General features: G+C 43.4%; 1 protein-coding gene across 3 annotated transcripts in view; it reads right to left on the minus strand.

Moving 5' to 3' along the window:
• Positions 1-17,028, minus strand: part of LOC137425111 (calcium-independent phospholipase A2-gamma) — a 161,472-nt gene that overhangs the window by 112,298 nt on the left and 32,146 nt on the right. For all 3 annotated transcript variants that reach the window (XM_068113212.2, XM_068113209.2, XM_068113210.2), the window contains 2 exons: positions 11,115-11,266; positions 10,920-11,014 (listed from right to left, as the gene is read on the minus strand). In XM_068113212.2, the coding sequence (XP_067969313.1) occupies positions 10,920-11,014; positions 11,115-11,266 (247 nt within the window). The remainder of the gene's footprint in view (positions 1-10,919; positions 11,015-11,114; positions 11,267-17,028) is intronic.

A 17,028-nucleotide genomic window follows, 5' to 3' on the forward strand; every position in this document is an offset into this window, starting at 1 on the left:
ATGAACACTGCTCATCATCCTCATATCTGGACTTTGTTGTGTTACTCTTCATGTTCCTGTTCCCGACCCTGGTTTACGTGACACATAAACAGTACTATTGTGGTGTTAAAAGTTGTATTGTTGGCTGTTGGGCAATTTCTCTGCTGATCTTTGAAACATTAAGCTCTCTAGATAATGCTGCCTACTAAAGTAATGTTTTTATTTTTATTTTTCATTTTAAGTTAACATTCCATTGATAATAGTATGATTGAAAATACAATTTCTTTATATTAATCAAATGCTTGCTTTCTTTAATATTATATGGCAATTCCAGTATGTAGGTAGTTGTATGGTAATAAGTTGACCAAACGCTTTTTAGTAATTTTCTCATAGAAAACCATATTGGAAATTTTTTACTCTTCTATATGACCCCCTAAACATGGCCATTCTGAACATTTTAAGCACCTCAGAAAATCTGTAGCTCCAACGGTTTAGAAGATACAGCTATGTCGGAAGTAGCACTTCCTATGAAAAAGGGCGTGGTCATTTTAAAAAGGGCGTGGTCATTTTCAGGCTTTTCGCCCCGGATAGAGATTTTGGCACACATCCCAGGTTGTTCCTTGGGGTCATATTAGCCTATAACAGTTGAGTTATGCTCTCCTAAATTATGTGCATACATATCTTAGCCAGGTCCTCGACTAACTGAGGAGAGGCTTCCGTCTGGCCACTCTGCCATAAAGCCCAGATCGTTAGAGTGTTGCAGTGATGGTTGTCCTTCTGGAAGTTTCTCCCATCTCCACACAGGATCTATGGAGCTCAGCCAGAGTGACTATCGGGTTCTTGGTCACCTCTCTTACCAAGGCCCTTCTCCCCCGATTGCTCAGTTTGGCCGGGCGGCCAGCTCTATGAAGAGTCCCGGTTGTTCCAAACTTCTTCCATTTAAGAATTATGGAGGCCACTGTGCTCTTGGGAACCTTCAATGCAGCAGAATTTTTTTTTGTAGGCTTCCCCAGATCTGTGCCTCAACACAATCCTGTCTCTGAGCTCTGCAGGCAGTTCCTTCGACCTCATGGCTTGGTTTTTGCTCTGATATGCATTGTCAGCTGTGAGACCTTATATAGACAGGTGTGTGCCTTTCCAAATCATGTCCAATCAATTGAATTTACCACAGGTGGACTCCAATCAAGGTGTAGAAACATCTCAAAGATGATCAAGAGAAATCGGAGGCACCTGAGCTAAATTTCAAGTGTCACAGCAAAGGGTATGAATACTTATGTCAATGTGATATTTCAGTTTTTTCTTTTTAATAAATTTGCAAAACGTTCTAAAATCAGGCCTGCGGATTTCACGGAAACGATCGTTACCGGTGGCGTGTCGGTAACGTGATAGCAAAAACACGGAACCGAAAGTACGTTTCCCATCGCAGAAAGGCAGTGTAAGGCAAAAAGATGTCGTATTTACCTTCACGTGTGATTTTCAGCTAACTATTTGAAAAGTTCAGTTTTATTTCCAACAAAATTAGGCCGGCAAAGAAGATAGCATGTAGTTTCCCACATTCAGGTTCGCGATATGACTTCCCCTTTGACGGAAATGCGCATCGATCTAAATCACAGACTTCCTTTTCAAAATGGCGTCCGTTGCTAAGCGAAAAAAACCCGAAAATATCACCTTAAAAACATGAAAATGGTCATTCAGCGACGATTTTGAAGCGGATTGCGATGGGGAAGGCTTGGTCACATTGCTTCACTGCAAAGTATGTGCTACTCATCACACAGACAGCGTGTCGGTAACGTGATAGCAAAAACACGGAACCGAAAGTACGTTTCCCATCGGTTCCCATAAACTTAAATCACGGAACCGAAAAACGGTTACCGATGATATCTGAAATCTCCAGGCCTGTAAAATCCTGTTTTCTCTTTGTCATTTATGGGGTATTGAGTGAAGATTGATGAGGGGAAAAATGAATTTAAACGATTTCAGCATAAGGCTGCAACATAACAAAATGTGAAAAAATTGAAGGGGTCTGAATACTTTCTGAATGCACTGTAGCAACATATCTCAAAATGTTATGGATGGATTTGGACAACACTTGTGGAAAAGGTGGAAACCTTGACAAGGTGGAAAAGTTTCTGTCAACCCTCGACTCTGATTCTGCAACTGGACCCGACGGCATCAGCCCACGGGTCCTAAAATCCTGCTCTGCTGCTCTATCTCACCCTCTCTCTGTTCTCTTCACCCTCTCTTTTGCTCAAGGTCAACTGCCATCTGCTTGGAAATCAGCCAACATCACCGCTTTGCACAAAAAAGGTGCAAAAACAGATCCTAGCAACTACAGACCAATCAGCCTTCTCCCAATTATCAGCAAAGTCATGGAATCCATCATTGCTTCTGATATGAAATCTTTCCTCTTCTCCAATGGCTTGATCTCTGATCATCAATTTGGTTTCAGACCAGGTCACTCTACTCTGGACATGCTGCTTCTGCTGTCTCAACAATGGATGGAGGTCCTCAATGCCAAACAGGAAATTAGAGCTGTCTCCCTCGACATATCACGTGCCTTCGACACGGTCTGGCACCCCGCTCTGCTCACCAAACTCTCCTCCTTTGGTATCCATGGAAATCTCCACGCATGGCTGGCGGACTTCCTCTCTAGTCGTCGTCAACGTGTGGCCCTGAATGGGTTTCTCTCATCTCCTCTTCCTGTTCAGGCTGGAGTTCCCCAAGGCAGTGTTCTGGGCCCCGTGCTTTTTCTGGTCTTCATCAATGATCTCTCTGACTCTCTCGAAAATCCTCTCTATCTCTTTGCTGATGACTCCACTCTCTGCCGCTCCATTCCTCTTCCCTCAGATCGGCAGTCTGCTGCCTCCTCACTCTCTGAAGACCTGGACAAAATCACAGACTGGTCAAACAAGTGGAACATGTCTTTCAATCCTGACAAATCTCACACTCTTACTATGTCTCTCCGAAAAGATCGACTGGACAACCCTCCCATCTACTTTCTCAACAATCCTCTCCAAGAAGTTCTGTCGCTAAAGATTTTGGGTCTCACTATCTGCCATGATCTTTCTTGGGAAAACCACATTTCCAAGCTGGCCTCCAAAGCCAGTCGCCGACTGGGCATCCTCCGTCGTGCGAAGTCCTTCCTCGGCACACCTGAGCTCCTCACCACATACAAGGCTTTCATCCGCAGCTCAATGGAATACTGTTCTCCCCTATGGGCCGGTGCTCCTGCCTCACACCTAGCTCGGCTTCACGCTGTTGAAACCAAAGCTTTCAGAATTATTGGAATCTCCCGCGATGAAGCTATCTCTGAGGGCCTTTCACTCACTCACCGCAGGCAGGTAGGTGGTCTTTCTGTCTTCTACCGACTCCTCTCCGGCCTTGCACCCCCAGCTCTCTATGTGCTCTGTCCCCCAAATATTCCTACAGGTTGCACAAGATCTGCCAGAAACCCTCTGATGGTTAAACTGCCGAAATCTCGGCTCTCCGCTCACCTTCACTCTTTCATTCCTCTTTTCTCCCGCCTCTGGAACAAACTACCTCACTCCCTTCAATCCCACTCCTCCCTCCAGGTCTTTAAAACAGCTGTTCACCACCATCTCTTATCTTCCCCCATCCAAAACCTTGATCTTTTCTACCCCCGCTAATTCACCCCAGATCCACCTTGTTTGAAATTCCAACTTCTTTCCTGTAAGTCCTGGCAGGGTCCATATGTTTTATACCTCTCCCACTGCCCCCTTCCCACGCCCCCCCCCCCCCCCCCAAAGCCCTCGCCCTCTCTCAGATCTCTCGATGTCTCCATGTCTCTCGGTCCCTGCTCTCAAATGTTGTGTTTGTGTCCTTCCCCCTCTCTCCCCATCTTGTCTACCGCTCCCTATGTTATATGTTTTATGTGTCGGTTTGTCTTTCTGTGTGATTAATGTTCGCTCTTTCACGAGCCTCGAACTTGTATACAAAAAAAAAAAAAAAAAAAAAAAAAAAAAAAACACTTGGTGGACAGGTTTTGTGTGTGACAAGGAAGAATCTATTCAATTTTGGTGAAGATCCGGATCCGGATCCAGCTAGTAGAATTTTTAAAGTGATTCTTCACCATTGAGTGATATGGCCAAAAATGATATATTTTTATATCTCAAAAAGTTGTGGACGGACTTGGGCGAAACTTGGTGGAGAGGTTGTGTGTGTGAAAAGGACTAATCCTTTCGATTTTGGTGAAGATCTGAATATTGATTCGGCTACAATAATTATTAATTTTTTAAGCGATTCTTCACCATATTGCAGTGGTTCTTAACCTTTTTAAAGGCGCCGAACCCAAACGAAAGCCACCGGCGAGGTGGAACACTCGCGGAACCCCTAAAATTTGACAAAAAAATTAAGAAGAATTGCAACTTCTTATTCCGTGTTCAGCCTTCTCCCAATTATCAGCAAAGTCATGGAATCCATCATTGCTTCGGATATGAAATCTTTCCTCTTCTCCAATGGCTTGATCTCTGATCATCAATTTGGTTTCAGACCAGGTCACTCTACTCTGGACATGCTGCTTCTGCTGTCTCAACAATGGATGGAGGTCCTCAATGCCAAACAGGAAATTAGAGCTGTCTCCCTCGACATATCACGTGCCTTCGATACGGTCTGGCACCCCGCTCTGCTCACCAAACGCTCCTCCTTTGGTATCCATGGAAATCTCCACTCATGGCTGGCGGACTTCCTCTCTCGTCGTAGTCAACGTGTGGCCCTGAATGGGTTTCTCTCATCTCCTCTTCCTGTTCAGGCTGGAGTTCCCCAAGGCAGTGTTCTGGGCCCTGTGCTTTTTCTGGTCTTCATCAATGATCTCTCTGACTCTCTTGAAAATCCTCTCTATCTCTTTGCTGATGACTCCACTCTCTGCTGCTCCATTCCTCATCCCTCAGATCGGCAGTCTGCAGCCTCCTCACTCTCTGCAGACCTGGACAAAATCACAGACTGGGCAAACAAGTGGAACATGTCTTTCAATCCTGACAAATCTCACACTCTTATGATGTCTCTCCGAAAAGACCGACTGGAGAACCCTCCCATCTACTTTCTCAACAATCCTCTCCAAGAAGTTCTGTCACTCAAGCTTTTGGGTCTCACTATCTGCCATGATCCTTCCTGGGAAAACCACATTTCCAAGCTGGCCTCCAAAGCCAGTCGCCGACTGGGCATCCTCCGTCATGTGAAGTCCTTCCTTGGCACACCTGAGCTCCTCACCACATACAAGGCTTTCATCCGCAGCTCAATGGAATACTGCTCTCCCCTCTGGGCTGGTGCTCCTGCCTCACACCTAGCTTGTCTTCACGCTGTTGAAACCAAAGCGTTCAGAATCATTGGAATCTCCCGCGATGACGCTAACTCCGAGGGCCTTTCACTTACTCACCGCAGGCAGGTTGGTGGTCTTTCCGTCTTCTACCGACTCCTCTCCGGCCTTGCTCCCCCAGCTCTCTCTGGGCTCTGTCCCCCAAATATTCCTGCAGGTCGCACAAGATCTGCCTGCAACCCTCTTATGGTTAAACTGCCAAAATCAAGACTCTCTGCTCACCTTCACTCCTTCATTCCTCTTTTCTCCCGCCTCTGGAACAAACTCCCTCACTCTCTTCAATCCCACTCCTCCCTCCAGGTCATTAAAACGGCTGTTCACCACCATCTCTTATCTTCCCCAATCCAAAACCTTGATCTTTTCTACCCCCGCTAATTTCACCCCAAATCCACTTTTTGAGGCGACTTTTGTCTTCTTTCCTGGAAGTCCTTGGTGTCCTTGCGTTTTATACCTATCCTGCCTCCCCCCAGGCCCTCTGCCTCCCACACATCTCCCGATGTCCCTGCCCTCAAATGTTGTGTTTGTGTGCTTCCTCCCCTTCTCTCCCCATCTTGTCGACTGCTCCCATTTTTATATACTTTGTTTACTTGTTTGTTTGATTTGTTTGTTTGATAAATGTTAGCTCTTTCACGAGCCTCGACTCTGTATACAAAAAAAAAAAAAAAAAAAAAAATCTTAATGCGTTTTCTGTTCTTTTCTGGAGACGATCTGGGAAATGCGTGGTTTTGTTTTGGCAAGGGCCACCCTCAAATCATTTTCGCATGTAAGCCTGCTCCTTTTCTTTGTTTTAATCTCCACCAGTTTCGAAAACGCATGCTCGCAGAGATACGTTGTAACGAAAGGCGTGAGGATCTCAAGGGCAATTTTAGCGATGTGAGGATACCCTTGCATTTGGCGGCACCAAAACGTTGAGAGCGTTGTTGTGCCGAAGAGTTGTTGTTGAGTCTGGCTCTGCTGAAGTTCAATGAGGTCGTCGAGGTATTGGTCGTCGACATCTGCCGTTGCAACATCGAAAGTCAACGGCTGCCGCACCCATGCTGGGTATTGCGCTTGGTTGGGGAAGTAGCCGTCGAATGACTTTTGCAGCTCATCCAAGTGCGTGGCAATCGCTTGCTTCAGCTCCCCTGGTACAGCAGTGCCTCCAACTTCAGACTCATCTTTGATCCCGCTCACGCACTCGTCCAGTAGCGCGAAGTTGTCGTTCTCTGTTCGCCGCCTCCACAACGGTAACTTCTTTCGGAAAGCGCTCAGCTTTTCTTCAGATTCGATGACATTCACTCCACCGCCCTGCATCTGGCAATTGAGCTGATTGAGTGCGTCGAAGATGTCAGCCAAGTACGCCAAGGCGAGGATGAACTCTGACTCTTGGAAGTGCGTTGCATGGCAATGCTGGTGTTCTCGCAAAAACAGGCTAATTCTACATGCAACTAATTCTACTCGCGACTAAATCTGCAACTACCTGGGCGAGGATGTCGTCGCTCATGTTGTCGATTCTGCATCTGATGGTGTCATTTGAGAATAGAACGAGAGACAACTTGTTTTCAGCAGCTTTTCCCAGCATGATGTTGGCCATCTTCAACGCGGCCGGTTTGATGAGTGTCTCGCCAACGGTGTGCGGTTTGCCCTGCTTTGCGATCAGGTACGCAACTTCATATGATGCAGTGAGGATCGGTATGTCAATTGGAACGAAGCCGAGAGTGGGCAAGATAGCACTTGCGTCGAATCGGACTCTCTTCAATTTGAATTCATCCAGCGTTGCGTCTTTGTACTGCCCCTCGCCGTGCAGTTTTTTGAAGTGTTCCCATAGTTTTGCTGGTGCTAGGCTAGAGTTGCTCAACTTGACATTGCAAAGCATGCATTGAGGACGCTGACTTCCGTCCCGTTCCGTCAAACACGTGAACCCGTACCGCACATAATCCTCTGACCACTTTCTTTTTTTGCTCGACATACTGCAAAAAAAGAAAAAAAGTAACAAACTGATCTTAATTGAGTTCGGGCAAATAATTATATGACAAAAATTAAAAAAGGAACATGCTTAAATATAATCAGTACCCCTCTGAAAACTGAGAAATTTTAACGAAGAAAACATAACTTATAGTTACGATGACGGGATTTATTATCTACTCAACTCTATGTCACCTCAAATCCCATTATAATATTACATAGAAAACTGTGAATTGTTAGTTTTGAATTGCGACCAAAGGAGTTATATCACCTCCACCTAATTTTCTGAGTAATTCAATCATATTTTATAATCACCATCCACTTTTGACTTTAATATAACTCTGAACCCACCCTGCATATCCACAAACATTTCCAATTTACTTTTCAATTAATCAGTAACTCCAAAGTAAGGCGCGACCAATGATGCATGGCACACGGCAAGCTAATCGAGGCTATTCACTGGAATTTCTGAACACCTGCAAAGTCCAAAATCCAGTAAGTAAGTAAGCAAGTAAGCACCATCAACAGAATAATTAGCAAGTTGCTCATTGATTCAACTTACTACAGTCAGTGTGAAACAACTTATCTTAAACACAGACCAGAGAAACCATGAATGGGATGGGAATACAATTACAAATAACATTTCCATTCGTTCGTAACATAGGCCTACATAGCAAAATAATAATAATATTAATAATAAGCGTAATTACACATAGATTCAAAATTGATACAAAACTGAAAAAAAAAAATTTGCAATGCGTTTCGAAGGACCTCAGCCGAACCCCTGAGACTGGCTCACTGAACCCCAAGGGTTCGGTCGAACCCAGTTTAAGAACCACGGCAAATATATCTCATAGAGAGATCGGGTGAAAAGCGATATATAACATGATATTTTAAAAAGTTATGAATAACCTGTCCATTGAAGGTCGGATTGTCCATTGGTGGATGAGTTGGGTAGGCGACAAGAACAAGCCGATTAGATTTTGGTTCAGGTCCGAATACAGATCCGGCTTATTAGAGGGATACAAAACGTAAACTGTTCACCAGGCGGAGGTATGCCCTCTACTGAGTGCCGTTCTAGTTTACATAAGTATTCAACCCCCTGAGTTAATACTTCATAGAAGCGCCTTCACAGCATTTACAGCTTCGTGACTTCTTGGGTATGTCTGTTTCAGCTTTGCACATCTGGACTTGTGGAGTGTCTACCATTCTTCCTTGCAGATTTGCTCAAGCTCTGTCAAGTTGGATGGGGTGCGTCGGGGAACAGAAATCTTCACGTCTTTCCACAGATTCTCAATGAGATTCAAGTCTGGACTTTGGCTGGGCCACTCAAAGACTTTCACGTTCTTATTATGAAGCCATTCCAGGGTTGCTTTGGCTGTATGCTTGGGGTCATTGTCCTGTTGGAACATAACTCTTCACAGCAGCTAGTGTCTAAGGTCTTTTGCGTGCTGAAGCTGGTTTTCCTCAAGGATTTGCCTGTATTTGGCTTCAATCATTGTTCCATCTATCCTTACAAGCCTTCCCGTACCTGCCGCTGAAAAGCATCCCCATAGCATGATGCTGAGACCACCATGCTTCACTGTGTGGTTCGTGTTGGATGGGTGATGTGCTGTGCTCGGTTTTCGCCAGATGTAGCACTTTCCATTTAGGCCAAAGAGATAATTTTTCGTCTCATAAGACCACAGAATATTTTGCCTCATGCTCTCAGCGTCTTTCACATTCCTTTTTGCAAACTCCATGCATGCTGTCATGTGCCTTTTTCTCAGGAGTGGCTTCCATCTGGCCACTCCCCTATAAAGTCAGGATTTGTGAAGTGCTGCAGAGACTGTCCTTCTGGCAGGTTCTCCCATCTCAGCCAAGGAACTCTAGCTCTGTCAGAGTGGTCATTGGGTTCTTTGTCACACCCCTGACTAAGGTCCTTCTTGCCTGGTTGCTCAGTTTGGTCAGACTGCCAGCACAAGGAAGAGTCTGGGTAGTTCCATATTCTTTCCATTTCTTACTGATGGAGCTGACTGTGCTCTTGCGAACTCCCACCTAGAAATTATTTTATACCCTTCCCCAGATTGATGTCTCCTCACAATTATATATTGGAATTCTATGAACAGTTATTTGGACTTCAAGGTAGAGTTTCTGCTATGCCGTGCACTGTCAACTGTGGGACCTTATATAGAAAGTTGTGTTTCTTTCTAAATTCCAATCAAATTAATTGGCCACAGGTGTACTCCAATCAAGTTGTGGAGACATCTGAAGGATGATAAAAGGAATTTGGATGCATCTGAACTCAATTTGGAGTGTCATAGCAAATGGTTTGAATACTTATTGACTCGAGATATTTCAGCTTTTCATTTTTAATTATTTTGTAAAAAATTAAAATAAAAAAAAACAACCTCCACATTGACATTATGAGGTATTTTGTGTAGATCATTGACAAGAAAAATCTCAATTTAATCCATTTTAAATCCAGGCTCTAACACACACATCAAAATGTGAAAAAGTCAAGGGGTGTGAATACTTTTTGAAGGCACTGTACAACATCATCCTTATCTCCTCTGCCAACATGATTCCATGTCATTGATGTATTATACGCCTACTTTGCTCAATATATGTGATACGCATTCTTCACAAAACAGCCACATCACTGATCCACCAAGACTTCAACTGGTTGTAGGCATCCAAATTTTTCCATGGTCTTCCAGGGTGTAAATACTTTTAATAAACATGAAATAATGACTTAAATGTGGATATAAAATGGTTAGAAGTTTGTCTCGCTTTTGGACCTTGCTGTAATCGGCAATTCATACGGGTCTCAGTTGCCTCTAACCTGTATTGTTATAATACGGCTCCCTAGCCAAAGTGTCAAACGTATCGATATAACCAAGCTTTTGGACAGGCTTTAACCCCGATTGTTTGGCCATGAAAGCACACAAAGCACAATAACTAAACCTATCGTGAACGTCGGTGTTTTTTTTTGTTTGTTTATTTGTTTGTTGCTCCTAGCTGTTGCAGTGCTAAGCTCCGCCTCGGATGGATTGAGGTGCCTGAGCAGCTCTCCAGTGCACTCTGGCAGCACTCCACCAGTGGTGCTCACACATAAAAATATAAAAGTTACATATTTAAATCTAGCAATGCCACCATGATAGACTCCTTTCAACATAAAAGGAAATTCATAAAAGACATGATCACTACAAGTGAAACTATTGAAACATGGCATGTGTTTCATAAAATACTATATTACTATATACAACTTGCATCACTGCATAGAGTACTACAATTTTGCTATGCCTGTCATGCAAAAAGTCCTATTATGGCCACAAATAGTGGTGATATTCGTATTCCAAAAAGGAGTACGATGGAAGTTACAATAACACAGAATGATGCTTAGCATTGCCATGATGCTTGTCATAATCGAAGCAAGCTTAATGACAATGTAAATTTTCACAGCAATATTGGGGTGTTATTGATGTGAAACATAGTTCAATGCTCACATTGATGTGTATGGCCATGGCAATGTTGATAGTAACAGTAATAGGGAAAACTGGAGCAGATTTTGTGATTGTGGCACAACTGGACATTATAGTGACAACAATTGGGTTTCTCATGGTAAATGTACCGATTCCAATTGAACACCACTTTTATTTCCCAGTGAGAGATGAAGACTGACCAGTACTGACGCCGCAGATAAAATCAAACATCTCATGCACCCGCTTTCCAGTGAGTTCCGTAAGTACACGCAGTGTCTCCAATGCCACAATTCCTCTGCCAAAAGTGCAAAGTTAAGGTCACACTCCCCCTCAGCTTCGTAATACTGTCCCTTGGACTATTAGAAACAATTCAAAAGGCACATACGAATACTCACTTTGTGCCACCGCCATCAATTGAAAGCACGCAGATACCACGACCTCGCACAGGGTCTGCATAACCAAGAAGTGCCAAGGCCTCCCGTGCCACACTACTAACTGCTGCAGGACCTAATGTTCGCAGCCGCAGAAGGCAGTGCACAGCTCCCTCCTGCAAACAGGAAGAAAGGTTCACATAGAAGCTGGGACAATGATCCTTAAGTAAGTTACAACAATGGAGATATAACTACCTGAATAATCAGAAGGAATTGCAATCAATAAACCACCTAATAAGGTAGTTATATGCAGTAATTAGCATCACTACGAAGACCAAATGTGTATATCGATTTCAAAATTACTTCTGAGGACTTTGTTAAAATCTCATGCCCAAGTATGCAACTCTGATGGCAACGAACACACATTTCATTCGCTTCCAATAAATAAAACTCCCCTTGTATTGCGCCTTTACTGTTCCTAAAAATTCCACTAAAACCGCCCAATACGTTCCATCATACATCCCTCGAAAACTACCTTTACTGTTCAACAGCAAAGAAATGTCCTCTCTATTCCAGTTGTCAGAAATATGTAGCCAATGTATTTACTGATATAATTTTTTTAATGGCCAAAACTTTTGCTTTCAACTTCTGATGTGCACACAACAATTTGTACATTAGAGTTGTTGCCTCTCCCTCCTCACCCACTACAAAACAACTTTTGATCTCAAGAAGGCTACTTAGAATTGAATAAGCAGCGAATCAACTGCGTGATAAAATGTACTCGTCCAGAAGCAATAACAAGGAAATGGAAGAATATGACATTGAAGTACACCGTCAAGAGGCAAAATAGCGCTAACTAGAGAGTTTATAGAATACCTTACCTTGCAAAGTCCTTGAACTACAAGAACATGGGCGGGGTCTGCATGCGGCAAATTTGATTGGTCGTGATGACGTAAAATGCCATAATATTTTGTCAAAGTACTGATAAATATAAGGGGTTGAAAACACCAAAAAGTGATTTGTGTTCTGCAGTGTTAAAGTATATAATTGAAATATGTATTTTAAAGGGTTAGAGAAAAAAAATTCAGAGGTTTACTGCCATTGAGGCAGTGTCTTTTACACCACTTTTTCCTTTTTTTGCATATAATACATAGTCGAGGCTCGTGGAAAAGATAGTACAGTGATTGGATCAGGACGTAACAGACAAAATCAGGCCATAAAACACATGCATGGGATGGCCAAAATGGATACACAAGGAATCTTCCAGGAGTGAAAACTGGAAAATTGGAAGGAAGAGGGATTTGGGTGGGGTTAATGAGGGTAGAAAAGATCATGGTTTAGGATTGGGGATGATCTGCGATGGTGGTGAACAGCTATCTTGAAGACCTGTATGGAAGAATGAGATGGAAGAGGTGTGGAAGTTGGTTCCACAGGCAGGGAAGAGGAAATGAGTGGAGGTGAGCAGTAATCCTAGATTTAGGTACAATATGATCGTGAAATTCAGCACAAGGTTTAGCAGTCTGCGTGCCTGGTGTTGGCTTAGCGGTTAGGGTGCCGGCTTGGGATCCTAGGATCCTGGGTTCGAATCCTGGTCGATCGTTGAATTAATGCCAGGGGGGTTGACTCAGCCTGTCATACTTCCGAGGTCGGCAAATTGAGTACCAGCTTGCTGGGATGAATGATCATGGTGTGTACCCCGATTTAGAATAGGTACACCATACGAGGTGTGTTCAAAAAGTATGCGACCTTAATTTGTCGTGCGTAAACAAATGAAGCTAGGGAGGCGTTGATTGGTGCACGTATGTAGGCGATCCTAATGCGCACGCGTGAATTTTTTCCCACCTGCAGAAGCTGTCATTCGACGGCAGACCGCCGATGAGTGAGGAAGTGTAAGTGAGCGCCGTCGGATTTTCGTTTTTGACAAAATGACGGAAAAACTTGAACAACGCTACTGCATCAAATTTTGTGTAAAGCTTGGCGATTCCCAAGTGGAAACGATCCGCAAGATTCAACAGGCCTTTGGGGACGAAGCAATGAGCACCACACAGATAAAGGAGTGGTACAACCGCTTCAAAGATGGCCGCACATCAGTGGAGAGTGAAGCACGTTCGGGTAGGCCCTCAACATCCCGAAATGAGATCGTCATTGACCAATTGAGGACCCTGGTGATGCAGGATCGTCGAATCACGATCAGAGACCTTGCAGACGAGGTGGGCGTCAGCATTGGATCCGTTCATTCCATTATGAAGGAGGATTTGGGCTTCAGGAGAATCTCAGCGAAGTTCGTACCAAAGCTGCTAACGATTGAGCAGAAGCAACTCCGTTTGGAGATCGCACAGGACATGCTGGAGACTGTGAACAGCGATCCCAGCTTCCTCAACACAGTGATCACTGGCGATGAGTCCTGGGTTTATGGGTACGACCCAGAAACCAAGGTGCAGTCATCACAATGGAAGCATCCAACATCCCCAAGGCCAAAAAAAGCAAGGCAGGTCCGCAGCAATGTCAAAGTCATGCTGACCGTCTTCTTCGACTCCAGTGGCGTGGTTCATCACGAGTACGCACCACACGGCACAACCATCACCAAGGAGTATTACCAAGAGGTTCTGCGTCGCCTTCGTGACGCTGTGAGACGCAAACGGCCGGACCTGTGGGCAGCGGGCAATTGGCAGCTCCATCACGATAACGCACCCGCCCATTCTTCACATTTGATACAGAGTTTCTTGGCCAAACACAACACACCTGTGCTTCGTCAGGCTCCCTACTCTCCCGACATGGCTCCGTGTGACTTCTGGCTTTTCTCCAAGCTGAAAATGCCCCTGAAAGGGACCAGATTTCAGTCCAGAGAAGACCATGCGGAATGCGACGGACCAGCTGCGCGCCATCCCAAAAGAGGCGTTCCAGCGCTGCTTCCGACAGTGGCAGAACCATTGGGAGAAGTGTGTGGCAGCCCAAGGGGACTACTTTGAAGGAGATTAGTATAATTTTGTTGTATCTGGATACGAGTATTTTTTATGAATAAAGGTCGGATACTTTTTGTACACACCTCGTATGTATCCCTGCGCATCGTAAGAGGCGACCAAGGGTTGGCGTCAGGAATGGCATCCGGCCATAAAAACGTTGCCTCAAACAGGGAAACATGAGCTCATGGGGCCCGCAAGGCCAACCCCCGCTCTAGCGGGGAAGATGGCCTTAAAACGATCATTCATTCATTCATTGTGGATGGCAAGAGAAGGCAAAACAAATAAAACAATACCACTAACCATTTAAAATACCTGAAATGGTGGTTGATCCACCATGAATAAAAATAAGTATAAACGTTTCTGGTTTTACCTTTCTCCAGAAAACAAAGGAGGAGAGAATTAATTAACTTCATCAATGCCTTCCACAAATGCGGGCAAGGGGGTTAACAAGGGGAGATGCAGAAAAAAAGGCAAAATGGAGAAGATTGTCATGGGGACCGCAAGGCTAACCCCCGCTCTTGCAGGGAAAATGGCCTTAAAATGCCTGTTGTTGTTGTTGTTGTTGTTGTATCAATGCCTTCCACCCAGCTGTTAACTTCATGTGGGAGATTTCAAACACGAGTTGCATTTTTAGACATCAAACCTTCTGTGGTAAATACTGGTTCAATGACCACTGTTCACCACAAACCAACAGATTTACATAGTTATAGAACGTACTCATCTTCGCATCCTCTTCATGTCAAGAATTCCATTCCTATTCCCAGTTTCTGAGGCTCCATCGTCTCTACAGTGATGACTTGGATTTTGGACCCAAAGCCAGTGAGATGTGTCAGTTTTTCACAGATCATGGCTATCCTAGCTCACTCGTGGAAAATGCTTTCAACCGTGTCCGAAAAATCAACAGACAAAATCTCCTTCTTCCAAAAATAAAATGCAAGAATGAACAAATTCCTCTTTGGTGTACCATCCCAAAAACTTTCCAGAAAAAAAACAAACCTTTATAATCCTCCAGACCAAGACAGAATCCACTTCAATCCTTTCTCAACTATCTCTTCGTTTCATTCAAATGAAAGAAAAGATTGCGAAATTTTCTGATCAAAAGCACACTACCTCCCGATCTACCACCTGTAACATTCAAGTGTTTGCGTAGTCAATGTGAACCTGTGATTTTATCAACCACACAATATCAATGTCAGGACCAAAGCACACCACCAATATTAAATAAAGATAATTTCACCTGTATCACTTTCAATGTAATTTACTGTATTTTATGTTCACTTTGCAACAAAATTTATATCAGTGAAAATGGACGACAGCTTAGAGAACACCTCAACAATGTTAGAACCAATAATGATGTTGTTCCTAAACAGGTTTCTCATCACTTGAACCAGGCAGAACACGTTATTCATCACATGTATGTCTGTGGACTGATACTCCATCATAGCAGCAATGACTCCCGGAAATTCAAAGAACAGTTTTCATCCACAAACTTGGTACCCTTGTACCAAATGGATTGAATGAAAATTTTTCTTTCTCTTAACTATCATGCTTTTATAAACTCATTATTAACCCCTCCCTTTTTGTACACCGCACCTTTCCTATGCCATCTCCAGGCATTGCATAACGTCATTGCCGGGCATCGAAGGGGGCTCGGCAATGACGCACGCTGAAAGGGAGTACTCAGTTTTCACTCTGGTTGTTTTCTTGTTTTCTTGTTTTTCCGGGCGATATCTCAGCCATCCTTTGAGCTAGGAAGCTGAAATTTCGGCACAATAGTGAGCAAGTAATTTGTCAAAAACTGTATATTTTGTTTTTTGATTAATCAATTAATTGATTAGTTATTTAATTATTAGCAATTAATTAAGTACTTATACATTTCCTTTCTCTTCTGGGCATTATCTCAGGCACCTTTTGAGCGAGGAAGATAATATTTGGACACGACAGTGACCAAGTGATGCGGCTATAAAGGATATTTTTGATTTATTGATTAATCATTTAATCGATTAATTATTTATCGATTCATCAATTAATTATTTAATTTTTTTATTAATGACTCATTTAATTAAATTGCTATAAGATACATCTTTGGATGAAGCACTAGTGGTTTAGTTATACTATTAGCCAATTATTGATTAAGAAAATTTTTTATGATAATCTTTTATTGATTTAATTATGCAATTAATCAATTATTGCACACCTCTCCCTCTCAATGCAGTCTCTCTGAGCTGCACTGCGGAATTGCCGGGCGTCAGAGGCGCCCCGGCAATGCCGCGCTGGAGGATATTTAATTATCTGGCATGGGGGCGGTGTACTTTGAATGTATCTGTACTTGTGTTTCTCTCTTTTGCTCTCCCTTTCCTTTCTTTCTTCGACTTCTCATTACACCTCCCTTCTTTCCCTTCCTCTCTCTCCTCCTCTTATCCTGCCTCCATCAAGTCATCACTTGACGTTTTTACTCTGGGCAATACAGAGGGTAATATGACGTACAGTCATGGCCAAAAATATTAGCACCCTTGCCTTTTTTTTATTATAAATAATGCACCATTTCTTACAGAAAATTGTTGAAATAAAAAAATATTTTGGCATCCACATATGTATTTCTTTGGTTTGCAGTGGAACAAAACAAAAAAAAGCTGTAAAAATTACTAAATCTTAGCTTATTCCACACAGCAATCCTAAAATGGCCCAGACAATATTATTGGCACATTTTGGAAGTTGTAAGAAATAATGAGATTTCAAGCAGGTGATTCTCCTTTACTTTGAAATTGAACTCTTCTGTGGTGAGTTGCAGGCACATGCAATATAAAAATCACTCATTCAACCAGTTTGAATGGTGAAAAGGAGTCATTCTGTTGTTTTGTGTCACTGTGTGTACTGCAATGAGCATGGAGAAAAGAAAGAAAACCAGAGAATTGTCTGAGGAGGTCAGGCACAAGATTGTAGCCAAGCATGGACAATCTCAAGACTACAAGTCC

Source organism: Myxine glutinosa, chromosome 4 (genome assembly GCF_964187855.1).
Source record: "Myxine glutinosa chromosome 4, kmMyxGlut1.1, whole genome shotgun sequence".
Classification (NCBI taxonomy): Eukaryota; Metazoa; Chordata; class Myxini; order Myxiniformes; family Myxinidae; genus Myxine; species Myxine glutinosa.